The sequence below is a fragment of the Pan troglodytes genome, chromosome 11 (genome assembly GCF_028858775.2).
Source record: "Pan troglodytes isolate AG18354 chromosome 11, NHGRI_mPanTro3-v2.0_pri, whole genome shotgun sequence".
NCBI lineage: Eukaryota > Metazoa > Chordata > Mammalia > Primates > Hominidae > Pan > Pan troglodytes.
In genome coordinates this window covers 25,333,277-25,359,243 of record NC_072409.2, presented here as the reverse complement: position 1 = coordinate 25,359,243, position 25,967 = coordinate 25,333,277, and the positions used below count along the sequence as shown (strand labels likewise).

At 48.8% G+C, this 25,967-nt stretch overlaps 2 protein-coding genes across 5 annotated transcripts; both read right to left on the bottom strand.

Annotated features, from left to right (window-relative positions):
* Positions 1-363: 363 nt before the first annotated feature.
* On the bottom strand, positions 364-4,034 carry LOC134807636 (serine/arginine repetitive matrix protein 1-like). Its single transcript, XM_063787599.1, has 3 exons — positions 2,805-4,034; positions 2,139-2,336; positions 364-1,766 (listed from the first exon to the last, which is right to left on the bottom strand). The coding sequence occupies exons 1-3, from the start codon at positions 2,908-2,910 to the stop codon at positions 1,345-1,347; spliced, it is 726 nt and encodes a 241-aa protein (XP_063643669.1). The 5' UTR covers positions 2,911-4,034; the 3' UTR covers positions 364-1,344.
* A 2,573-nt stretch (positions 4,035-6,607) lies between these two features.
* On the bottom strand, positions 6,608-25,780 carry LOC129135396 (uncharacterized). 4 transcript variants are annotated; one of them, XR_008537310.2, is made up of 5 exons: positions 25,415-25,777; positions 24,915-25,021; positions 23,954-24,151; positions 23,532-23,844; positions 7,592-9,380 (listed from the first exon to the last, which is right to left on the bottom strand). XR_008537310.2 is itself a non-coding variant. In XM_054658960.2 (4 exons), exons 1-4 carry the CDS (start codon positions 25,692-25,694, stop codon positions 9,311-9,313), a joined length of 582 nt encoding a protein of 193 aa, XP_054514935.1. In that variant the 5' UTR covers positions 25,695-25,780; the 3' UTR covers positions 6,608-9,310. The 4 variants fall into 4 exon arrangements, 2 of the variants coding, with proteins under 2 accessions (XP_054514935.1, XP_054514932.1); XM_054658960.2 differs by lacking the exon at positions 23,954-24,151 and having other exon boundaries at positions 6,608-9,380; positions 23,532-23,656; positions 25,415-25,780; XR_010148594.1 differs by lacking the exon at positions 7,592-9,380 and having other exon boundaries at positions 18,736-23,844.
* Between the last annotated feature and the right edge of the window lie 187 nt (positions 25,781-25,967).

Sequence of the window (25,967 nt, the reverse complement as noted above, 5' to 3'; positions counted from 1 at the left end):
ATTCCAGAGGCTCACCAAACCCTCTCAGGAATATTTTCCTGACCCTGGGGGCAGAGGTTGGAAACATTGAGGACATTTCTCGGGACACACGGAGAAGCTGACCGACCAGGCATTTTCCTTTCCACTGCAAATGACCTATGGCGGGGGCATTTCACTTTCCCCTGGAAATCACCTATGGCGAGGTACCTCCCCAAGCCCCCACCCCCACTTCCGCGAATCGGCATGGCTCGGCCTCTCTCCGGGTGTCACTCCAGGTAGGCTTCTCCACGCTCTCGGCTCAAAGAAGGACAATCACAGGTCCAAGCCCAAAGCCCACACCTCTTCCTTTTGTTATACCCACAGAAGTTAGAGAAAACGCCACACTTTGAGACAAATTAAGAGTCCTTTATTTAAGCCGGCGGCCAAAGAGATGGCTAACGCTCAAAATTCTCTCGGCCCCGAGGAAGGGGCTTGATTAACTTCTATACCTTGGTTTAGGAAGGGGAGGGGAACTCAAATGCGGTAATTCTACAGGAGTAAAAACATGCAGGAATCAAAAGAAGCAAATGGTTACAGAGAGATAAACAATTTTAAAAGGCAAATGGTTACAAAAAGCAACGGTACCAGGTGCAGGGCTCTAAACCCTTCATGACACTTAGATATAGGTGCTGTGCTGGACACGAACTCAAGGCTTTATGTTGTTATTATCTCTTGGAGAAAAATCCTGGGAACTTCATGCACTGTTTGTGCCAGTACCTTATCAGTTGATTGGGCTCCCTTGAAATGCTGAGTATCTGCTTACACAGGTCAACTCCTTGCGGAAGGGGGTTGGGTAAGGAGCCCTTCGTGTCTCGTAAATTAAGGGGTCGATTGGAGTTTGTCCAGCATTCCCAGCTACAGAGAGCCTTATTTACATGAGAAGCAAGGCTAGGTGATTAAAGAGACAAACAGGGAAGATTCAAAGTAGCGACTTAGAGTAAAAACAAGGTTAGGCATTTCACTTTCCCAGAAAACGCGCAAACATTCGATGGGAGAGAGGTCCCGAGTCGTCAAAGTCCCAGATGTGGTGAGCCCCCGGAGGGAAAAACCGTGTCTTCCTTAGGATGCCCGGAACAAGAGCTAGGCTTCCGGAGCTAGGCAGCCATCTCTCTCCGTGAGCCGGCGGGAGGGAGACTGCCGGGAGGCGAAGTGGGGCGGGGCCATCCTTCTTTCTGCTCTGCTGCTGCCGGGGAGCTCCTGGCGTCCAAGCGGCAGGAGGCCGCCGTCCTGCAGGGCGCCGTAGAGTTTGCGGTGCAGAGTCGGGATCGCCTCTGGGGCAGAGGGTTCGAGCTTTTCCAAGGCGAGGGTGCTGGCTCCCGTGCGCACCTAAGGCCTCCCAGGAGCGGGCGCAAAGGGCGGCGGGCCCGCGGGCCAGGGCCCCGCAGCCAGCAGGTTGTCGAGCGTGGCCAGCGCCCAGTGCAGGGCGGCCCCGGCGTGCGCCAGCTGCCAGGTGAGCCAGGCGCGCTGCGAGGCGCTGGGCTGCGTGCCGCCGGCGGGCCCCGGGAGGAAGGCGCCCCCCGGGGCCCGAAGCTCGCCCAGGGCCACCTCCAGCCCGCCCAGGTGGTTGACGGCTCGCGAGAGCGGGCACGGGAGGGAGACCCAGGCTTCTGGGGAGTGGCGTCGGCGGCGCTTTGGGGAGGTGGGTCGCTCCTCCCGGACGTCAGCGCGGCGTTGCGGGCCGCTCGTCCTCCCTGGCGATCTAGGCCGGTGCTTTGGCTCCTCCGGGCGCCTCGGGCTGGGAACAGAACCTGCGCGGGAGACAGAGCGGGAGGTGTCCGAGGGACTGCGCGCAGCGCTAGGGGACCCATTTCCAAGGTCCCAAAGCCCCTCCCGACCCCGCCTCCCCCTGCCCTCCATCCCCCACCCCTCCGCGGCTCGCCTCCGCGCCCCATCCTCTTGGCCCCTCCCTGCATCCTGGGGACTCCGGTGCCCCGTCCGGGGTGCCCTCCTCTCCGCCCGTTCAAACTTGAAGCACATCTCATCTGGGGCCACCGGGGGCCCGGGTTCCTGGCGCACTGAGGGCTTCCTCGGCCCCCTCGGGGCCCCCCACTCCCCGCTCCCCTTCCCGGGGCCCTGCGCCCTCCTCCCCACCCCTCCAAGCTCCCAGCCCCTAAACCTGCCTCCTCTGCGCTCGTGGGGGCGTCGTGCTCTGCTGGACTCGGGCTTGTCGTGGCCTCTCTCTCCGGCTGGGGCTGGTGGTGGCTTGACCTTCCGCCCTCGGTTTCCGGTTTCTCTGCCGGGACTGCGAGGGGAGCCGTCGGGGCTTCTCCACCGTTTGTGCCTGGACGCAGAGGCCTCCCGGCTGTGCCCGCTGAAAGCTGCGGGGGAAGAGGAGGTCGACAGTGAGTGGGCCATGACCCGTCCGCAGACGGCTGCGGGAGGGTTGCAAGGGCCAAGCTCCCAGAGTGACCTCAAGGCAGGAATGGCTCTGCTCCCAGGTGCCCCCCCACCCCCTCCTCTTTCTCCAGCTGCCCAAGACCTCCAGGCCCCACTCCCCGGGTCCCTTCCTGTCTCCTGACTCTGGCTGTTCCCCAGCTGCCTGGCACCCTCCAGCAAACCCTCCTCCGCGGGCGCACCCAGAGGATGGCCCAGCTGGCGGAGCCACCCAGCACACAAAAAGTCTGCCTTTCTTTGACCTCAGCTTTCCCCACCACCTGCGGGATCGGGGCCCGTGGGGCGGGGGCCGCTGCCTTTGTCACCCCAGCTCTAACTCTCCTGCCTCCCTGGCCCCTGCCACCCCCTGCACACACCAATCCGCACAGACGAGACACTCGACCCTCACTCACCTCGTCCTCTCTCAGAGCCCTCCCGGTTCTTGCGGGTCTCCATCTTCCCCTGCTTTGCACAGGGAGGTCTGTCTTCTCCCGTCTCCTCAAAGGACAGCTTCCCCATCCAGGAAAGAGCTCTGTGTTCCCGGCGAGGAGGCTCTACCCTCTGGCAGCCTGGGCAGCGCAAGCGGGGAAGTGGCCGGTTGGGCGCAGCCGGCGGGCTTTTATAGGGAGCCAGGACCCCCCGCTGGGTGTTCCCAGGAGGATTGGCTGCGGACACGCCCACAGTGGCAGGCTACCTTGATTAGGTTAGGCGGGTTGGAGGGGTTCTGCTTTCTCCCTGGGTCCCTGCCGCTCTCTCCCCGGCAAGTGATGAGCAGTTTTGCGGAGTGGCACAACAGAGACAAAGGTAGCTGTGGGCTTCACGGTAATTTCAAAGAAAGTGCCCTACTTCGTTGCCCATTTCGAAGTCCTCTCTACCTCTGCGTTGGACGATTTCTCCACTTCCTGGTGCGCACCTGCGTGTGTGCGTGCCTGTGTGTGTGTGTGTGTGTGTGTGTGCGCGCGCGCGCGCGCGCGTGCCTGGGTGTGTGCACACTATGCCGAGAGTCGGGCAAATTTCGAGTGAAGGGAGACCGAGTCCCGCAGGTTCTGTTGCTCCTGCAGTCTGCGGAGGAAAAACTCCTTTCTGCCACGGCGGCAGGAATCCATCTACCGACGTTAGGAAAGGACAGGGTGTGCTTTCGTCCCAACTTAGTTTTCTATGGAGAAACAGGCAGCAGAGGAGAGTGGGCCAGAGGGCCACACTTTGCCCACGACCAGCCAGGTTTGAGTTCGTTCCTCCTAGGCCTCACGGTCTGATTTTCTCCTCCCCTTTCTGTACCCGACGGGTGTTGCTCTGAGATCAGGACCATCCCGGCGGGCTGCGGATGGGATCATCGTGTGTGTGTGGCCACAGCCCTCCGCCTCGCTCGCTCGGTGAGCACGTGAATCAAGGAAGGGGCACGACTCTAGGCAGGACCCGGCGGGGTGTGGGGAGGAGAAACTCGGTAAGAGAAGAGAGGGAGAGTGAGACGTGCGAGGCGCAGGCTGTCCCAGGCGAGTCTTAGCAACGGCGTGCGCGGAGACGTCCGCCAGAAAGGAAGCGGGCGAAAGGAAATGGAATGTCCGCAGGGCCGGTGCCGTGGGATCCGGTCACGCCCTGACGGCTTTCAGGGACATCTCAGGCTCGCTGTCTCCACCTTGGACCTGGCGCAGAGAGGAGTGAGGCCTGAGGACAGGGCTGCGTGGCCAGCTGGGTGTGGGAGGTGCCAACACAGTAAGGGCTGGTCAAGGGGTGGTCGAGAGCGATACGGGGGGTTGCTCAAGAAATCACCGCTGGAACTGGGATTCCAGTCCAGCGGGATACGTCCAGTCATCCCACTTCTGGACGTATCGCCTAAGGACACGAAATCGGGATGTGGTGCAAATATGTGTCCTGCTGCGTTGGTTGTTGGCACGCTGCCTGTAACCAAGACGTGCAATCGACCTAAGTGCCCATCAGCAGATGACTAGAGAAGGACAAAGGAACGGGGTTCCCAGAAGAAACACATCAGGGAAAGGAAAGGAAAGCCTGTCATCTGGGACGTCATGCATGGACCCAAAAGTCATGGTGCCCAGTGAAATCAGCCAGGCCCATCCGACCCGTATTGCGTGATCTCCTTGGGATGTGGGATGGAAAGCGGCGAGGATCGCGAAAGTAGAGAGGAGAAAGGTGGTTGGCCGGGCCTGGGGCCGGGGTAGGGGCAGGGAAAAGATGCCAGTGCGAGATGTGGGTCAAAGGGCACAAAGTTTCCCAGAGACAGGTGGAGTGCTTCCTGGATATCCATGGCAGGGCAACGTGAGTACGGTGGAGCAGAATGTAAGGTTCTCCTGAATATACCCACGGGAGCAGAGCTGAAAATTCTCTCGAAAGTGACAGGGGACGCCTGTGGGGTGATAAGTGTGTGAGTTCGGCCGATTCTAGTGAATTCCGTAATGAAGACATCACACACGGTAAGTGTGTATCATATTTATTGTCGTTCATACTGGACTGATCCGGCTGCCGATGGGTTCCTGTGTGTATGTCTACAGCCTTCTTCTTTGCTTTGTGAGCACGTGAGTCAAAAAAGAGCTCAAGTGTTGGCAGGAATCGGGTAGAAACTCACGAAGTTTGGGAAAGGAGATTCAGATGTTTGGGGCCCTGCCTGTTTTTGGCAAGCCATAGAAAATTTGTTTCCAAAGAGCTGTGCCCAAAAGGGAAAAGCTGAAAAGAAATTTTAATGTCTGGAATGCTAGTGTCATGGGATTCATTCATGGTCTTAAGTCTTTTATATACATCTCAAGGGCCCTCCACACGAGTCAGCATGGATTGTAGTGTGGCCTTTGTATAGGGTTTGTTGTTCAGCTTGTTTTCTGAGATGCCCAGAATATAATTATTGTCTAATATGGGGAGAAAAGTGTATCCTGGTGCAATGTTGCTGAGATAGTCAATTAGGCCAGTGGTGGTAAGGAGCAATGTGGAAGTTGTTTAATTAATAATTAGTGGAACTGGGATCTAAGCATTCCCATCTGGGCATACAGCCTAAGGAAATCCATGTACACAGTAAATATGTACGAGATTATGTTGGTTGTAGGCTTTTTCTTTTTGTAAGGTACAAAATTTTCCTAGGCATCAGTGGAGACATAAAAAGGAATACTATTCACATTTTTAGGGGAAATTCTGTCATTTTTGACTTCATGAATAAACCTGAAGTTTTCCTGTCTAGTGGGCAATCCAGGCCTGTAATGTTGATATTGCATGATCTCACTTGTATGTGGGATCAACAAAGGTGAAAATTATAGAAGTTGAGAGTGGATAGTTGGGCTTCATGGCCTAGGGCAGGGGCAAGATGGGCATAGGGAGATGTTGGTCAAAGGGTACAATTTATCAGAAAGTTAACTAGAGATTTCTGGATATTTATGACATGGCAATGTGAATATAGTTATACATATGTATTGTACACTTGAAGATGGCTATGAGAGCAGATTTCAGAATTCTCAGCACAGGATTGGAAGCATGTGAGATGATAAATATTAATTAGTTTGACTTAATTCCCAATGAAGATATAATTCATATATATATATATAACTATATATATTGTTTTCTTTAATGAATCTGGGGAAAATATTAATTACCAACAAAGATGAGAATGAAAGAAAGAAACACACTAAAAAAAAATACAACATTAATAGGGCTGATCTGCAGTTCATGTGTATTGATTTACCGCCTGGATATTTTGATCTATATCTGAGGTTCTCTCCAGCTTGCTCTTCAATATTGTAGATGCACTGGTTGCTCTGTTGACCCCAAGCTGTCTACCTGAATGTCACCCATCAGCTTCAGCTGCTTTGTGCAGCGCTCTCATGGTTTCTATCACATCTGTCTTCATAAGAAAGAAGCAACTATTCCAAGACACGCAGTGGGACATTCGCCCTCCAACTTTTTCTCCAAAGTTTACCAAGTGTTCATCACTAGCTAGGGGGACAACTTCCAACTTTAGGTTAGAGTAGATGAGATTCTATTGTAAAAACTTTACCTCAAGGAAGTGTGCATTTTGGGGGAAATAGGCTGCAAACTTGATTACTACCAACATGTGTAGTCATCCCTCTTGCAAGTTGAAATGAATGATTTTTTAATTAATTGATTCTCTTTATTAACTATATTTACTTTGTTTCTTCATCAGTGTGAGATTTCTTTTCAGACTAATAACTTGAAAGTGTGATGATATTCTTTAAGCAGTTTGGATGACTGAATGATATTTAGGAATTGATTTAGGAGAGCCTGCTGAAAGCAGAAAGACTAGATATTTTATACCCTTGGAGGTTTTGGTCAAGCATTCCAGAGTCAGGCAGGGTGTGGTGGCTCATACCTGTAATCTCAACACTTTTAGAGGCCAAGGTGGGTGGATTGCTTGAGCCCAGGGGTTCAAGACCAGCCTGGGCAACACGGGCAACCCAGTCTCTACAAAAAATACAAAAAAAAAAAAAATAGCTGTGTGTGGTGGCAGATGCCTGTAGTCCCAGTAGTCCCAGCTACTGTGGGAGCTGAGGCAGGAGGATTGCTTGAGCCTGGGAGGTTGAGGCTGCAGTGAGCCATGGTCATGCCACTGCACTTTAGCCTGGACAACAGAGCAAGACTGTGTCTCAAAAAAAAAGTGGTGTATGTACACAATGGAAAACCATTAAGCCTTTAAAAAACACAACAGGAAATTCTGTCATTTGCAGCAACATGGATGAACCTAAAAGACCTTATTTTAAGTAACGTAAGCCAGGCACAGAGACAAATATATGACTTCACCTACATGTAGAATCTACAAAAGCTGAACTCATAGAAGTAGAAAGGTGGTTACTAATGGCTGGTGGGAGGTGGTTGCATGGAGAAATGGGAGATGTTGGTCAGTAGGTACAAAGTTGCAGTTAGGAGGCATAAGTTCTGGTGTTCTTTTGTACAGCAAGGTAACTATAGTTTGTAATAATGTATTATATATTTCAAACTAGCTAAAAGATGGGATTTTAAAGCTGGGGATGATGGCTCGTGTCTGTAATCCCAGCTACTCAGGAGGCTGAGGAAAAGATTGCTTGAGGCCAGGAGTTTGAGATCCTATCTCTTAAAAAAAGGAGGGAGGGATTTAAATGTTCTCATCACAAATAAATGATAAATATTTGAGGTGACAGACATACGAATTACTCTGATTTGATCATTCCACAATGTATGCATGTATCAAAATATCACTTTGGACCCCATAAATACATATAATTTTTATTTGTCAATTAAAAATAAAATAAAACAAATAGCACATGAAAGAACTTTAAATACTTATTACCAAGTGAAAAAAAAAAAACAACCTGAAATGGCTGCATACTGTGTGATTCTAACTATATGGCACTCTGGAAAAGACAGAACTATGGAGACAGTAAAAGATCAGTGGTTTTGGTCAGGCGTGGTGGCTCACACTTGTAATCCCAGCACTTGGGGAGGCTGGGTTGGGAGGATTGCTTGAGGCCAGGAGTTCAATACAAGCTTGGGCAGCATAGTGAGACTCCCATCTCTCCAAAAAGTTTTTTAAAATTAGCAGATGTGGTTGTGTGCACCTGTGGTCCTAGCTGCTCGGAAGGTTGAGTGGGAGGATCACTTGAGCCCAGGAGTTTGAGGCTGCAGTGAGCTATTATTATGCCACTGAACTCAAGCCAGGGCAACAGAGTGAGACCCGGTCTCTAACAAAACAAAACAACCAAAAAGATCAGTGGTTGCCCTGGGTTAAGGGGAGGAAGTGATGAATAGGCAGAGCACAGGGCATTTTTAGGGCAGCAAACCTATTCTGTATGATACTATAGTGGTGGATACATGTTATTTTATATTTGTCAGAACCCAGGGAATTTACAACACCAAGAGTGAACCCTAATGTAAACTATGGGCTCTAGGTGATAATGATGTGTCAATTCAGATTCTCCGACTGCAACAAATGTACCACCCTGGTGAGGGATGTTGACAGTGCAAGGGCTGTATGGTGAGGGGAGGGGGGAATATGGGAACTCTCTGTGCCTTCTGCTCAATTTTTCTGTGTGCCTAAAACTGCTTTATAAAATGAAGTGTTTTTTAAATGAATATCCTGGAAACAATACCTACATCAATTAAATTAACATAGTGATATATTTCATTAATAATGAATATCTGCTGCTTGATTAGAATGAGAGCGAGAAATGGGTCCCAAACTCTCGTATTTTTGTCTTTCAGCAGCAACTCAGTGACAAGAAGACATTAGAGCTAGAGCTTGAAAAGGTCAGGTTTTGCTAGTCAGCCCAAGACTTAATTTTTCCTTTCCAAGAAATTTCACGTCCCCAGTGGCTGAGGGCCTCAGTTTTTAGACTCGGTCCTCAGAAAACAGAGCTCTTCAAGGAGAGGCTCCAAGGAAGGAAGTCAGAACCTGGAATACTTGTCCTAATCTTTGTTCTGCCCCTTTATGTGAATTAAACAATGATGGTGCAGGGCAATGGGTCTTCACTGCTAGATGATGTGGTGAGATGTAATAAAAGAAGCATTGGTTGTTTGGCAGGCAAAAATTTGAGGTCTTGACTTTAGTCAAGTTTCAACTTCCCTAAATTTCAGACTCCTCATTTGAAAGAGCCCCTGGTTTGCCAACATCATAGGGTTGTTGTGATGATTCCCTGGAACAATGTGCATGGCAGGGTTTGCAAATGACAAAGCATGGTACACACATAAGCCCTACTAGTATTGACATTGACCCTTTGACCTAGCACAAGTAATCCCTGGTGCTCAGGGTAACTATTGAAATAGTCTATTCCCAATAAAGCATTTAACTCAGCTTCCAACAGATTTCCTTTGCTCCTACATTCAGTTGACGTTACCTGGGCTCCTGATATTCCAGCACAGAGAGCACACCAGAAAGTCTCTAAGGTGGTGCCAGACCAACTTTCTCTTTGAAAAGGGTGATTAATCTCTTCTGTTATTCTAGGTATCCCTCTTCCTTGCTTGCCTCATAGAATTCTAGGTCCCCTGTGCAGCATGGTGTTGACCTGACAACAGAACCATAGGAATGAAATGTGAAAGGAAGTGGTGGGTTAAGTGATAAAAGGAGAGTGGCAAATTCAGAGATGTGGGTGAGGCAGGATAGGCAGTCAAGGAAGTAGCAATGTCCTCAGGACATGGCAGCCATGATGGTACAGTCAACACAATAAACCTCAGCATTCGCATTGTAGTCCAGCTCATTCAAGCAAAGCTATCTCTAGTAGGGAATTTCCCCTGCAGAGAATATGTGCATTTTGATTTCACCTGTCCTCAAACTGACTCTTTGCTCATTATAATAGTAAAAAACACACCCCTGGGTGGAGATTTAAGATGCTAATGAGATATGCAATCTATGAACAAATATGTACTGCTACTGCATCTGTGCATCCAGAACACCACCCAGAATGTGCTTACTAGTAACAACTTTTCCCAACCCCTTATGAATAATCATGTCCAACTCCCATAAAGGGAGTCGCCCTAGTGCCAGTCTTTACTGTCTCATTGTCTCATTCTTACGAATAGCCCACCCTGAATCCTCTCTCCCTCAGGGTGTACTGTCTATTCTGCACTTAACTCTCAAAATACTCTTTTTCTTTTGCAATAAACTACTGTATACTGCATTTACTTCGCTGTGTGTCTCTTGTTTAAATTCTTTTTAACTAAGAAGGCAAGAACTTGAGGTCCCACAACAGCTGTCAACATGGGAAAATGGGACATCACTAAGCCTGCCAGTCAAGACTATCCCCATTCTCCTCCAGGACACACTTTTTGCATCTTGTATCCTATAGGCACCTGCATGCGCTTCCTTTTGAGGGTAGATGTATAGAGCAGTTACATCAAAATCCATGCTCTAAGGAGCAAGATAGAGCAACCATGAAAATGTACTGTCTGAGTCCATTTGACAATGGACTATAAAAATACCACAAGCTGTATGGCTTATAAACCACAGAAATTTATTTCTCATAGTTTTGGAGACTGCACAGCCCAAGATCCAGGTGGATTCAGTGTCTAATGAGGGCATATCTTCTCACTGTAACCTCATATGGTGGAAGCAGCTAGCTAGCTCTCGGTGGTCTCTTTTATAAGGGCACTAATCTCACTTATGAGGGTTCCACCTTCATGACCTAATCACCCCACAAAGGCACCACCTCTTAATAATACCATCACCTTGGGGGTTATGATTTCAACCCATGAATTTTGGGAGACTCACACATTCAGACCCTAACACACATATTGTTTAGTGCCAGGAGCTGAGGGAAGATGTTTGTCTGTCTGTCTCTCTCTCTCTCTCTCTCTCTCCGCCTCTCTCTCCCCACGGGCTCAATTGAGTCACCATTCATTCTTGCTTACATACTTCTGACCTCAGACTGGATTGAAGTATCCCCTCACTTTCCTTCTTTTCATTATCACCACTGGGTGCCTTTCTTCAATCACAGCACTGTGTGATACTGGATCCAAGATTGTTCATGGACCATATTTTGCCACCCCCTTTGCCTTCTACTCACAGAACACACTTGGATCCTTCTATACTCAGAACACACTTGGGATCCTATTTTGCAACCAGTACCTGCCTTTGTCTTTGGACCTCACCACCTCACCTGACCCCACACTCTCCCAAGATCTCAAATTCTCACCAAGTTGACCTGCCCATGGGTTCCATTAATTCATTGTTTTGTTTTCCTACAGTAACGAGGCTTTATGGGAGAGGCCCACCCAAGTTCCAGCTAAGCAAGGTCTTGGACAAAGGCCTCCTCCATTCGTCCATGAGGGGCCCTGAATGTAACCTAATGAGGGGTTTAGAAATCTATTCAATGAAGGGTCCTCTGGGAAGGGACAAAATGTGGCTCGGTAAGGTACTCAAAGAATGGATTATCAGGAGGCCCAAGGGAAAATCTAAACCAGAAAGACTGAAAACATCTAGAACATACAGTTGGGCAAGAATATGGGAAGATCAATTCTGGGGGGATGTGTCCTTCATGGACTGCTGCACACTCTACACTGCCCAATCCAGGGAACTTCATCCTAGGAAGTCAGAACCAGACATTTGACAGTCTTGTGACTGGAATATTATCAGAACCAGTCTCAAGACTTTTCCTTTTTTATCTATGTCCTCAAAAGTTTTTAGAAGCCCAAATTATGTGGCTTGGGATACACTTTTTGAAGTCTTCATATACAAAACACTGTTTAACAATCCCCATTCCCAACCCCTTCCCCAGTCTAAGTTTTGTTTCTCATCAACCCACGTATGATTCAAGGGCTGACTTTATAGCTGTGCCCATGAAGCTTCTTAGAAGAAGCCCTCAAGCAGGTCAGAGAGAAGAGGTGATCCTGGACAAGATATTATCAACAAATCAAGAGAAAGAGGACCTTAGGATACTCATAGCAGAAGGAGATAAATTAGGGGTTGCAGGATTGGAGCCCATTCACCCTATGGAGAAGAGTCACCCAGCACAGGAGAGGTGATTGGCAGAAATTCTTGGTACAAGATGCCCAGTTCTTGCTATGGACTCCAGTAAAGCATATCTTAAAAAACATGAGGCATTTGTTTCAGTGCTTTTATCCAATTAAACAGAGAAGAAAAGAAAAGGCTGGCCAGGAGCATGCTAGCCTTTTTTTACAAAGCGCAAGCCCACCAGAAATCAGGGCTGCCTCTGTGGACAAAAGGATGCTGAAACTCAAAGAGCAAGTCAGTTATTTGGCCAGAGCCTAAAGAAAACAATAGGGCTGAGAAGTGTAATTAATGCAAGGGAAAGATGTCCACTCACTGAGGAACTCAGGGCTCAGGCAGAACTCAGAGTTAGATATTCCTGTGACTGAAAGACTCCCTATTTCCTGAAGAAGGAAAGGGCTGACATCTGCATCCTGCAGCCTTCGAGTAGATTATAAGAGTCTGCATGATCTCAATAATAGGCAGGTCACAGATAGCTTGGAAAACCAAAGAATGTGGTGTGGTTTCATGATGAGCAATTTGAGGCAATCCACTTCCATCTTCTCTGAGCAGCCTGTATCTCTGGGCAGGCCCTGGCAGCCTGGACCAAGGATCCAAGGGACATCAGGCCATCCCCATGCCTCCTCAGGCTCTGTTTATAAGGTTTGTTTCCTCAAGTCCGCCAGAGAGTTCTCCTCCATCCCCTCCTCCCAGCAACATTTCTCTCAAGAAATATTTTCACCCAATTAGAGAAAATGTATTGCTGCTCACATTATAGTTCCTCTGAAGAGTCTTGTCTCTGTTTCTCATTTACAGTGGTAGTCATTCTTACCATATATAGCTGTTTCTCCTTAAAGAAAAGTGGTTTCTTCTGTCTTTGCCATGTTTGGAGAAGTTGGGAGTATCTTAAGACTGGGCTTAGAGAAAAGAAGTCAAGTCCAGCTCTTACTGATGACTTGACTTCTTGGGTTAGGGAGGGGTTTTGACAGTGGCATCGCACACCTCCTTCTCTCCCAGGTTCTATCATTTGTTCAATGAATACCTCCTTTCTAATAAACACAAAACCCAACTGGACAAGTGTTTAGAGGCTTAAATAATGAGAATAAAATCTGTTAAAGAACAACCCTCACAATCTAGACTTATGCTCTCTGCTCCTTCATCATACTGAACTGTATGCAGACATATGGTGTTATTCGTGGGGGTGCATAGGCACCACAGGGCCACAAGTGTCCTACTCAGCCCTCAGGCAGGGCAAGGGATAAGAAACTTCACACATCTCAATGTGGAACTGGAGTTTGGGAGGCTTGAGGCCCTGAGCTCAGGGGATAAGGAACAATCCTCATGACCCTAAATACATTGGTGAAGAAGAGCTACCTCTTGCACCCAAGATCCCATCCCTTTCCTGATTGAGGCTGGGGAGATGCTTCCCAATTCTTAACATAGCCTTAATGAAAATATGCAGTTGACTACCAACTCCCCTTGACTCTCCCTTTGTGACAGATTCTGGAGTATCAAGGAATGAGAAATCTTGGCTCTATTTGTGGATTAGGAAGTGGGCAGAGGAAGAGGCCAGAGGGAAGAGGAAGGGTAAGGTCTTAGCAAAGCTGAGAGTGAAAGAACTTATTATTACTGGGCTTGGGAAAGACAAAACCAACACACTCCCCCCAAAAAGTGTCCATGTATTTTCAAGTACACTGAACTCATTCTCCAGCCACTGGAAGCTAGCTGGATTCCCTCCCAGGGACATGAAAATCAGCCTATGGCTGGGCCAGTCGCTTGCCCAGTCGCTCATCCACCACAAAACAGCTCAACTCTGAAAGTGTTCAAGCATAAGATTATTTTCCAGAAAATAGTGTTTTGTGAAAGCTAGAAAAGGTAGCCACTGTCCAGTGGCCACAGAGATGGGTGAGCTTCAAGGGGACAGGTTTTGGGGGTTATTGCTAAGGTAGGTCATCAGTGGAGATAGCAAGGCCAAGGAACAAGTTATGTGCTCCTTAAGGATCTTCTGTATATCTGGGGTTCATCTATCTTAACACAAACTTGGAACTCAACATCTGGGAAAAGGGAAGCCCCTCCCTATAGGGACTCAACATGGCGCCTGGCTTGATGACAAAAGGCAAGGAAATCAAATAATCTTCAATAATGAGATGGTTCACAGGGCACCTGCACAGTGCCTGCAGGCAAATAGGAAGATATTGGGGTTTGAGTGCCTAGGAAGGAAGAAAACCAGTGAGGAGGAGAAAGATTGACCCAGCCGGTGGAAAATATGGGAATATTTTCATAGTCACTAATTATGGCATTCTCTCTCTTGCCAAACACACACACAAAACCACACACATACATAAACTCACACACGCTGACCTAGTTTTCCTATTTGCTGTGACTGGCAAGGACTCCATAGAACATAATAGTGCCATCTTGGCCGAAGGGTGTGTGAGCTTGTCTTGAACACAAACACAATGTCGGTATGGATGTTTTTGTGCTTGGACATTTCTTTGTGGATAAGTGATATTTTTGCCTTCCTTACCGCCATACTTTATTACAAATGTGTAGAATGTTGTCCATGGTGTTAATAATTCGTCCAAGAGGGTTTAGGTGCTCCCTATCATCTCCATGTGCTTGATACAGTCCTGGGGGCTCCCCTCCATGGATTCCTACAGGCCATGCATTTTATGTATGTTGCTCACTGCTATCTAGTGAGCATCTAGTATCCCCAGCATCTAGTGCTTAGCATTTTTGTGGTACTCAGGAACCACTTAGGAGACCAAATGACCGATGGGAGGTGTATCTGGGGATAGGGCTTGCCCATCATGTCTTGGGATGGACCCATCCTAAAAGGGGAGGGAAGGAGGCCTGATAGGCATCCAACTCACACTGTCTAGTGGAGTTCACTAAAGACTTCACCTGTGGAACATGAGCTCTGCCTTCATGGCTTCCAGAAGACAAGAAGTAGAAGTGTAACCTCACAAATTAGGTCCTGGAGGACACTTCTGGGTTACTAGAGCTTCTTTCAGCCCTTTCCGATGGATACCCCACCCCTGCCTCAGTGGGCAGTGATTGGCCTTGTGAGTCTTTGGGGGGCTGCTGTGTTCAGAAGTGACCCTGGGCCCTCAGAATCTCATGCATGCTGTGGCTTTAGAATGTACTCAGAGAGGTGTTGACTGAGCTGGGCCTGCTGCAGATGCACATACCTTCTCTGGTGTAACTCTGTGGAGATGAAAATAGTAATAGTAATAATAATAATAGTAATACTATTAACTACTGTACAAATTTTCCATGGCCACTGCAATACCACCACAAACTTTGTTCTTAAAAGAACACCCATTTATTATCTCACAATTCTGTAGGTGGATTCAGAAGTCTGGATGGAATCTACTGGACACTCTGCACATGATCTCCAAGGTTGAAATCAAGGCTGCAGCTATTTGGGCTCCTATCATGAGATTCTGGGGGAAAATCAACTTTGAAGTTCATTCAGGATGTTGGGAAAAATCAAATTCCTTACACCTACAAGTCTGAGGCAGGCTTTCCTTTGCTGACTGTCAGCTGGGAGCTGCGATCTGCTCCTCTGGGCTTCCTGTATTCTCTCTAACATGGCTGTCTCCATCTTCAAAGCAGCAACAACTTGTGGAGTCTCTAACTTGGAATCTTTCTCTGCCAGCCAGAGCAAGCTTTCTGTTTTTAAGGGCTTGTGTGATTAGATTAGGCCCACTGAGATGATCATTTTCTGTCAATGGATTAGTAACCATAATTACATCTGCAAAATCCCTTTTGCTACAAAATGTAATATAGTCAGGGAAGTAACAATAGGGGGCAGAAAGATATGATGGAGACCAAATTCAGCTTGCTACCACTCGAGTCCATTGAGGTCACTCCATGTACTGGCCTCAAAGCCTTCAGCTTGAGCCTGCAATTGTATGTTATAAAATAAAACTATTATACATGTACATGAGTACCTTTTGTTCTCCAAAATATAAATTCTAAGAAATACTATCTGCAAAATAAACATATAAAAAGAAAGTTCAGGCCGGACGCAGTGGCTCACGCCTATAATCCCAGCACTTTGGGGGGCCGAGGTGGGCTGATCACGAGGTCAGAAGATTGATACCATCCTGGCTAACATGGTGAAACCCTGTCTCTACTAAAAATAAAAAAAAATTAGCCGGGTGTGGTGGCACATGCCTGTAGTCCGAGCTACTTGAGAGGCTGAAGCAGGAGAATTGCTTGAACCAGGAGGCGGAGGTTGCAGTGAGCCGAGATTGTGCCACTGCACTCCAGCCTGGGCGACACAGCAAGACTCCGTCTCAAAAACAAACAAAAAAACAAATTTCAATCTATCTGACTAATTATTGAACATATTTTTATTCCTTTGCTGCTAAGGTCATCATTAGTTCTAGGCTTTAGTTAATATACCCATGCATACATACATACATTTCAGTTGATTAGGCAACTTTAAAATATATGAGTAGCTGGAGTTTGTAAAAACCATTTTGCCACTTTTTCGTGAGAACCTAGTTCTCTTCTTACTTTTCATCGAGGAAAATATTCACATTTTATAATGCTCACCCAGTAGGCAATAAAAATTGCTGTGTGTTTCCTATTTATCCCTATCTGAGTGGGGGTCTTTATCATCATTACCTTGTCTCCACAATATACATAGAGCCACATCCAGCCACTATGGGGAAGAGTACACATGACCAACCCCACGTTCCAGAACATTGATGTGGATGCATTACTAGATAATACTTTGGCTGGCTCCTAACATCTTCTTTGGAGATATAGTGAATGTGCTCTACATGAGGGGGAAAGAGAAACATGAATTTTGGTGACCTAAAGACCACTCTGTAGTAGAGTCTATGCTATATGTTCACCAAGCCCAATTCACTTTCCCCTTGGACACAACAAAATATTGCATCCCTTGCAGTTAGTTGGGGCCCCATGAGTGAGTTTGCTCAATACAACATGAAGAAAAGTCATGGATGCCATGTTTGTACTTGGCTATATATATTTTCTGTATGCAATCCTCCTGTTTCTCTTCTCCATCTGTAGCAACAATGGAGACTACATGTCAAAGAAAATGTAATCATTAAAAATAATTTTCTAGCATCTGCCACATTGACATATAGAACCCATTCTAGCTCATTCATAGCCCACAATAGGAACTAGGAATTATCAGTTGTATCCCAGGCAATGCTGTGAAAACTATAAGCCATACCCCCTTCCTGGATACATCTGGGACTCCATTGCTCCCCTCCAAGGTTTGATCAGAGAGAGTGGTAGTGAATACACTTCTATCCCATACCTTTCCTCTTCTATTTCTCTCTGCTACTGAGACTTAGCCCAAGAACCAGAATGGCTTTTAACCTGTTTTCTGATTGATAAGAACTGCCGCTATTGATATTCTTTCTTCTATGTGTGCAGTGGGGTAAGAAATAGGCGAGAGAACCATGAAAAAAAAGTAAGATTTCAAAGCACAGGAAACACATCAGGTTAAATTTCAATTTTTTTTCAGCCCAGTAAGAACACAAATATAGTGATTAATAGTGAATCAATGGGTCTCTTATAAGCCAATGTATAAGATTTTATTCATAGGATTATAGGAATCCACTGATGGAAATAATATGACTTGTACTTTTAGACTAAATGTATATTTGGCTTTATTTTTGGCCCACACTGCCTGAAGAATTAAGTACAACATTAATGTCAGTTCCTTAAGAAGGGTCTGTAGAAATTAGATGATGACACAGAATACATGCAGTATCTCCCTTTAAACTTCCCCCAAAGTTCTAAGTCATAGGAAAAATAGCTTCTACTCTCTCAATTCTTATTGTAAGAATTCTTACTGTTACATGTAAGAATGTAAGAGACCTTGGGTCCTAGGACAATGCCTGGAAAATAAGATCATGGAAAGAACAATGGCCAACTGAGAGTAAATTAAACCCAGAGTGGACAGGACAGGCACAGGAAGCACACCATCCCATCCAATCACTCCCTCAAAGCCAGGTACAGAACACAGGCCTGCAGTCTCCATCAAGTGTCGTGTGTTTTTGTTTGTTTGTTTGTTCATGGAGCATACAAAACTTGAATATCTAACTACCATTTAACTCTTTATCCCATTAAAAATAAAGGGTTTTTTGTTTTGTTTTTTGGAGATAGGGTCTCCCTCTATGCTGTCAATGTTTTTAGAGCCTTCCACGTGGTTCTGATGACGCAGGCTCCAATTTGAGGAGGCTGAGGAAGGATACTTAGACGGGGATGAGGGAGGAACTGCATTTACAGGAGGTCATAAGCATCCGAAGACAAGTCTCTATAGCAGGATATATTTATTTTCTTTTTGCTTCTAATTTTGAAATAAAACTACTTCTTTCTTTTTTTTTTAAGATGGAATTTTGCTCTTATTGCCCAGGCTGGAGTGCAACAGTGCTATCTTGGCTCACTGCAACCTCCACCTCCCGGGTTCAAGCGATTCTCCTGCCTCAGCCTCCCAAGTAGCTGGGATTATGGGTGCCCGCCCCATGCTCATCTAATGTTTTTTCTATTTTCAATAGAGATGGGGTTTCACCATGTTGACCAGGCTGTTCTCCAACTCCTGAACTCAGGTGATCTACCTGCCTCGGCCTCCCAAAGTGCTTGGATTACAGGCGTGAGCCACTGTGCCCAGACAAAATAAGACTATTTTTATGTGTATATAATAATGCATAAAAAACAAATTTTTAGGAAAAATATGCTATTTTCTTGTGTGCACATATTTTATCCTAAAGATATCTTACCCAAAATCCCAATTCAAAAATTAAATCCCTACAGAAAAACTGAAGCATTCTCCATCATTCCTGTTGATGAAATGTTATTAATACCCATATTATCTTTGTTATTTTTAAACCATAGTATTTTGCAGAGAACGTGATTATATCCCTTAACAACTGAGAACAAAAATATTAATTTTAAATGTTTATTACACATTTCTTTTGAAATTTTCAATGGCATAGTGCATTATTAATCTGCATAATATTTTACAATGGTAGTATCTATGCACACAATAATATACACAGAAACATGTTGGAGGTGTGTGTTCACATTTTTGGAAATGGACAGAACAAAGGGGAAGAAGCCTGCACCTCAATACTCACTCAGGGCAGAGACAGGCCCCTCTAGGGCTGAATTTGAGGTCAGCACCGTGTGCAGAGCTGATCTGGGCCTGCTGCGGAAAAGATGCATGTACACCACCTGTCCTCACTTTCCTCCTGTCCTCTGTGAAAGGGACAGGAGAATAACGGTCCCTTACCTGCCACTTGGCAGCTGTGGCCCTTGGGCAAGTAAGTCCCTTTCCTACTCTGAGCCCGCTTTCCCAAGGTACTCAGCCACAGAGAGAAGCTAGACCTGCGGGGAATGTTAAGGCTTCCTCCCAAGTGGAGAGTGGTGGACATCCATCAACACCTCCATCGGCACGGAGTTAGCTCGTTTTCCAGACCGCCATGATCTATTTCACAGCTCAGTTTAGTGGGGGAAGAACAGGACTGTGCAGGGGCTCCTGGCTAGATCCCAGCTCTGCCTTTTGCTGCAAGCAAGGCCTTGGCCAGGACACAGCCCCTGTGTCCCCAAGTTTTCTCCTCTGTCATATGGGAATGATCCGATAGGGTTATAGGGATGATTAGACTGAACAACAGCAAGGGTATAAAATTGTGCCCAGCATAAGCAATCAGTGGTGTAATAGGTCAGGAGAAGGTGACCTGCAGGGCTCAGCGGTGATCGGGAGAGGTGATCACAATCAGCAACTGGAGAGAGAGAGCCTCCAGGTCTTGGGAAACACTGCGTTTCGACACAGGCAGTTTCACAGCATATTCAATTTCAGACACCATACACACCACATGCTTAGGATACCCGGACTTTATGTTGGTGTATTATTCTTTTCAGAAAGCATTTTAGGTTTAGTTTAGGTTTTGTTTTAAAGCAGGACCTGAGAATTAGAAGACAATCCTGGGAAACGTTTAGGCCTCTGCAGGCTGAGATGGGGCCCAGGACTATATCTCTGAGGAGGAAAGAGGAACCCATTGAATTCTGGGGAGTACAGGGAGCAGAGAGAAATTGCACTGGGTGTGCGTGTGCGTGCGTGCCTGTGTGTATGTGCGCACACAAACAGAGGGGCTGGAGGAGGAAATCAGCAAGGCCCAGAGAAGGGTAGAGGATCTCGAGGCCCGAAGGGCTGGTACCGCACTTGGCTGGATGGCAGCACAGTGGCCTGAGGTTCATGGGTCATTTTTGCCCCCTCTCCATGCTCACGGACCCTTCATGACTGTCCACAGCTCTGAGATGTGGGCCTTGCCAGCTAGAACCAGGCATGCTCTCTGCCCATTTCTGAGGCAGTCGTTGGGACTGTGGGGCTGTGGACCCCACCAGGCTGGCCTGTCCCCGGACACTCAGGATGCACTTCGGCCTCCTGGCTCCTGCAGGCACCTGCACGAGCCTCCTTTTGGAGGTAATTTCAGGAGTTGTTACAGCAACACCTGTGAACTGAGGCGGATGACAGGGCCACCACAGAGGTGACACTGTGTGCAGGGAGGGGAGAGGGGAGCCACCTCTAGCTTTGCTTCCTGTGCCCCCAGGGAGTTGCCACTCATAGTGGGCTCCACCCTCCCCCCACCAACATGTTCCCTATCATCCTCCAACAGCCACTGCCACCGTGCCCAGGGCCATCCGCACCGCTGAGTCCTGCACAGACCAGGGACCATCGGTCACCCCATCACTTTGAGTTTCCTTCTGCCTGGGCCACATCCAGATTCTTGGATGGTTTCCACACTCAGCCTCACTTTGCCTTTGACGTGCTATGGCCTAAATGTCAGTGTCTCCCAAATTTGTATGTTGAAGCCTAATTCCCAATGGGGTAGAATGAACAGGTGGGGCCTTTGGGAATGCCCTGAAACCAGACAGACTTTCTGAATAATCCCCTCCTGAAGGAAGGTAGTGCTCTCATCAAACAGGCTCCAGCAACCTCCCTTGTCCCCTTCGGCCACATGAGGACACAGCTAGAGGCACTGCCCTAAGGAATGGGTCCTCACCAGGCACTGAATCCTCAGGCATCTTGATCTTGGACTTCTCAGCCTTCAGAACTTTGACGACATATTTCGGGCGTCAGTAACTCCCCAGGCTAATGCACTTTGTTAGAGGAGCCCACCGGACTAGGACGGGCCCTCCCTTCTCACCTGACGTCACATCCTCCCAGGATCCGCCCCTCACAAACTCACGCGTTGCGGGAATTCCTCGGGTGAAGGGGCCAGGAGAGGCCCCTGTAAACTGCTCACAGGCAATCAGAGGTCCCTTAGAATGGGGAGGACAGCAAGCACGACAGGAATCTATCAACAATGCACGACACACAGGACCCCAGCAGACCCTCACAGAAAAGGATCAAAGAGGGGAGGCAGGAGAGGGGACCCCCCACCACAGCGTGACAGCCTCCCACCCAGAACAGGGCAGTGGCAGAAGACGCAGGGAGAAGAGCCAACAAGAAAAAGTGAGCAAGAAGATGCATCCCTGAAAGCCCAGAGTGGTTCCTGCTGTGTGCAGAGCCCAGGAACACCAGAAATCAGAGCTGCGTCTATGGTCCAAAGGGACGAGTCAGTCATTGACCACATCCTACATCACAAAACAGGGGACTTTTCTAGAGTGAAGGCAAGGAGAGAACCTATTCACCACCCAAGAATGTATTCACCACCGAGGTGGGGAGCAAATATACAAGATTGGCGGGACTGCCAGGCCCCGCCTTTTCTCACAGAGGAAGAGGATGAAGCCGCATTCTGCAGGCTCTAGCAGGCTCTGAAGTTGGGGGCTGTGATCAAGAATAGGAAGGTCACACTCAGAGTTGGAAAGGCCCAGAAGGCTAGGAAGTCCCCCCGTCAGCTACTGTGCCCCAGGCCACCCCTGTCCACCCATCCCAGTGCCTCCTGTCCCAGGGAGAAGAGTCTCTGGGTCCAGGACCCGAGGTCTGCAGAGACTCAGGAGACACAGAGTCCTGGGGTTCGCCACAAGCTTCATCCGAGGGTAAAATGCAAACCAGGATGAGGCATTTGATTCAGGGTCCTCCTGCACTGAGAAGAGGAAGGACAAGAAGAGCCATGACCAAAGCAGGGGGAGTCAGGATGAGGCAGAGGCCCAGCTGCAGGCAGAGCCACCTCTGTGGTCCTAACCCGGGGATGCCAGGTTCCTCCGGCCACCCCCTCCCCATACTCCCCAGCTGGCTTGGGAGGAGGCTTGCCATCACTATCCCGAAATTCTGCTCCAACACTACGCATATAGAGCTTCTGACTCTCTAGAAGCAACGTCTGCATACACCAAGACAACTTGAATGACCCCCACCTAGCACGGCTCTCTAGTGACACCCTCTGTCTGGCATCAGCTGGACTTCTGTGTCTCTTCTATCAGCCATGCTGGCTGCTGTCAAGGCAGTGCTTGGGTTTAAGGGATCCCAGGACTTTGTGCTCAGAGCGTGCAGGGCTCCACCTCACCCTTCCTGAGCGCCTGCCTGGGCTGCCCACACACACCTGCGCTGGGGAGGGGCAGAGGCGGCCACACCCACCCACATCCAACCCTTCCTCTGGGCCAGCTGTTCACAGGCCAATAACTCCAAAATGCCACCCGTTCTTCATACATTTCCAAAAGAAGGAATGAAGAATACGGTGGCATGTTCACAAGCCTTTTTCTTCTGGAGGAAAAACAAAACTTTGACCAATGACACAGATAAACCAAATGTCTGCCCTGCTCCCTGACAATCCTTCACTTTCTGCAACCACGTGCAGAGGTGGGTACGGACAAGGCCACTGAGGCTCCTATGAAAATAAACCTCTCAGTCACCTTGAAAGATGGAAGGCATGCCATGGAGCTTCCTATTTCACCAAATGTGGAGGGGACGTTTTGGTGTGGCAGATCCTGCATTCCGAGAGTAAAGAAGAAACAGGACCCACTGCTGGGACCCGGGGCCAGCAGCCCCAGGAGTCCCTGGGCATTCAGCTGGAGGTGGCTCCCACTGCATTACCACCCACGGTGCAGCAGCCCCCCTGTTCTTCCCTTCTGTCCATCAGGACCCATGGAACTGGGCACCCGGCTCTGGGGTAGGGAGAGCACACAGGAGGCCTGGCTCCTCCTCACCCCTGACTCTACAGAATTGAGTCTCAACTCAAGTCCCACATACAGGTCTTGGCTTTCTTTCCTGTTCCAACCCCAGAGAGGGCACCGATGCCCAGAGTGAGGGGACGGTTACTTGATCTCCAGGTGTGGAGCATCCCTGGCCAGCTGCTGGGAACCCCGCAGACCGAGGGTGTGGCTGGTACAGGGGGAAAGTGAGATCCTCTCCTCCTCTCTCCTGCCAAGAGGGGGCCAAGGAGAGAAGGGCCAGGGAAAGGTCCACTAACAAAACTGAGTGGGGAGGAGGGGTGACAGTCACAGTTTTCTACACGGAATCCTGCATGCCACAGGAAGTGTCCCCACCTGCTTCCATGCTGGGAACACAGTATTAGACCTCGGCACGAGCCACATGTCCCTGCCCACCCCTCGCCCAGAGGGGGATCAGGAACAGGAAGGAGTTTCCAGTGCCATGGACAAGCCCCGGGTGAGCACAGGATGGGGGGTCCTGCTGTGGTGGGTCCTGGGCTGACCGGAGCAGGCCCTAGAAGCAGGCGAGGTGCTGTGCAGTCTGCAGCGTAACTCTGAACTTGACAATGAGGTCTCCCCGCTGAGTGCATACCTTGAGGAAGGGAAGCATCTTTCCATGGAGTCTGCCCCATTGCCTGCCAATGGCATTCGTGCCCATCTAGAGGACCAGCCGCCGCCCCTGCTGGCTGCCAATGTCCTTTCAGGCAAACACGGCACCTTGAGAAAATGAGGCAGAGAGTGAGGGAAGGGTTTGAGTAGGAAAGTCACCAGCTGGTACTGACAAGGACACTGAGGGAACAGTGGTTCCATCTGAGCAGAAGTGTGTGCCAGGGCTTCTCTTGGAGCACAAAGACAATGCTGCAGGGATGGCTTCTGGCCTGGAAACTCCCTTTTTGGAAAGTGACCTGTGGCTCCAGGTAGCTGTTCTGTGCGCGACGGTGCTGAATCTTGTCCTTGTCCTTGGTGGGACCCCCTGTGCTCAGGGTGGAGGAGCTCTCTGTGACCTCCCTGGACCAGGTAGCGCCACGGGAGATCCCCTTCAGGCACTCTTGCACACAGGTCTGCCCCGCCATCTGCAGGAAGCGTGCGGTGTTCCCAGCTCTCCTTAGACACTCTCAGCCGCTGAACTCACTCGCCAAGCATCCAAGGGAGGCTTCTCCCTGCACCTCTGGGTCATGTGGTCAAGGCCAATGCAGGGCAGAGGAGTGACCGCTGGAAAAGAAGAGCCCAGATGAAGTGCAGTCACCTACCTGAGGCCGGGCTCCCCTCGAAGTCCCCATGAAGTAAGTCTAGGAAGAAACCACCAGAGCCACTGAGGGCCCCTAGATACCCAGTGGGGAGGGAAAGGGCAGTGCGGCTCATCTTCATGGAGCCATTGCTACAGTGGTGGGATTTCATCACGCCTGCTAGCTTCATTAGTTACTATTCCCATGAAAAAGTAACATAGTAATGCAACATTTTATTTTATTTTGTTTTGTTATTTTTTTTTTGGAGGGAATCGTTCTGTGTTGCCCAGGCTGGAGTGCAGTGGCAAGATCTCGGCTCACTGCAACCTCCACCTCCCAGGTTCAAATAATTCTCCTGCCTCAGCCTCCCCAGTAGCTGGGATTACAGGCACCCGCCACCATACCTGACTAATTTTTGTATTTTTAGTAGAGACGGGGTTTCACCAGGTTGGCCAGGCTTATCTTGAACCCCTGACCTCAGATGATCTGCCCGCCTTGCCCTCCAAAAGTGCTGAGATTACAGGCGTGAGGCACCATGCCCGGCCTTAATGCAACATTTTAAAAATCAAAATTCATGCTAAATATTCCATTGTGAGCAAAATATCCACATTTTAAATCAAGCCATGGTCAGATCCTGTAACTGCAACACTCTGAGAGTTGTACAAGCGTTGGGCACGATGGGAAACTAAATTTTGGCAAATTCCATTCAACCTATAAAGTTGTCACCAAAGAAAAGGAAAAGTACTCACTTGCGGAATGTTCCAGACAGCTCCCAGGCGCACTGCACTGCCAGAGATGGGGGATCTGCTCCCCGAGGACTGGGGCTTTTCCAATGAAGGCCATTTTCCAGTTTCGTCTAAAAGCACAGAAGGACTTCGTGAAATGTTTGGCTTCTTCCTAAGGGAAGGAGGTGCCTACAGCGTTGCCATCACTGCTGCTGGCCACGGGAAGATGCGTACATCTCGTCCCGCCCTAAGATCGTGTTTTGAAAGTGGGCGACTTTGGAAATTAACTGAGGCTGTAACCGCAGAGCTGACGGGATGGGGGAGCTGCTCTGATGAGTCTCCAGAGCGGCCCGGTGACCGCAGGAGCTCTGAGTCATCAAAGACCGGGGCCAGGGAGCCTGGAAGAGGAAGGGCCCGCTGCTCCCGGGCCACCCCGGGACACATGAGTTAGGGGCAAAATTTAATGCCGCAACAAAGCGACTCATTTTTTTGGAACTGAGGCTGTTCCAGAACTTCTTACTCACTCTCGGCGCCGCCCCCGCGCTTCCAGGCCCCGGACCCGCCGCAAACACCGCTGGGCTTGGACTCAAACCGCGGTCCGGTCCCACCCGGTCTGGTCCAGTCCCGTTGGAGGCGGCGGTTGGGTTCAGCGTCAGGCGCGCGCCCTCTGCTGGCCGTTGGGAAGCGGCGAGGGAAGCGCTGAGCTCGCGGCCGAGCGGTGGTCGCTCGCCCCCTCGCGGGCTCTCCCGGAATCGCTGACATTCTCCGTCGCTTGCTCTCTGCTCCTGGCTGGGGATGCTCCATTTACATGGATTGGAATAGACCTAAGCACCACAATTACAAAATCAGTTATACGTTAAACAAAGCCTCAAAACACCAGGTAACCCATGTTCTAAATCACTGTTTGGGAGACAGCCAAACAGGTGAGTCACCTGATGAGAAATACCTGCCCCAACCTCTTACATGAAAGAAAAATTTGTAATACAATCAAGCTACTGGTCACTGTTTATTTTTATAATACCTACCAGTTTTAACAAAATACTATTCTGAAGAAAGTGTCACACGATAAGTTCAAAG

Bases quoted from the DNA above. Each gene is read 5' to 3' on its own strand.
- LOC134807636 (XM_063787599.1), bottom strand. From the start codon at position 2,910: ATGGGGAAGCTGTCCTTTGAGGAGACGGGAGAAGACAGACCTCCCTGT. The intron at 2,337-2,804 runs GTGAGTGAGGGT...CTTCCCCCGCAG, and splicing joins GGGCTCTGAGAGAGGACGAG to CTTTCAGCGGGCACAGCCGG. The intron at 1,767-2,138 runs GCAGGTTTAGGG...TCTCCCGCGCAG, and splicing joins CCCCCACGAGCGCAGAGGAG to GTTCTGTTCCCAGCCCGAGG.
- LOC129135396 (XM_054658957.2), bottom strand. From the start codon at position 23,571: ATGGGGCAGACTCCATGGAAAGATGCTTCCCTTCCTCAAGGTATGCAC.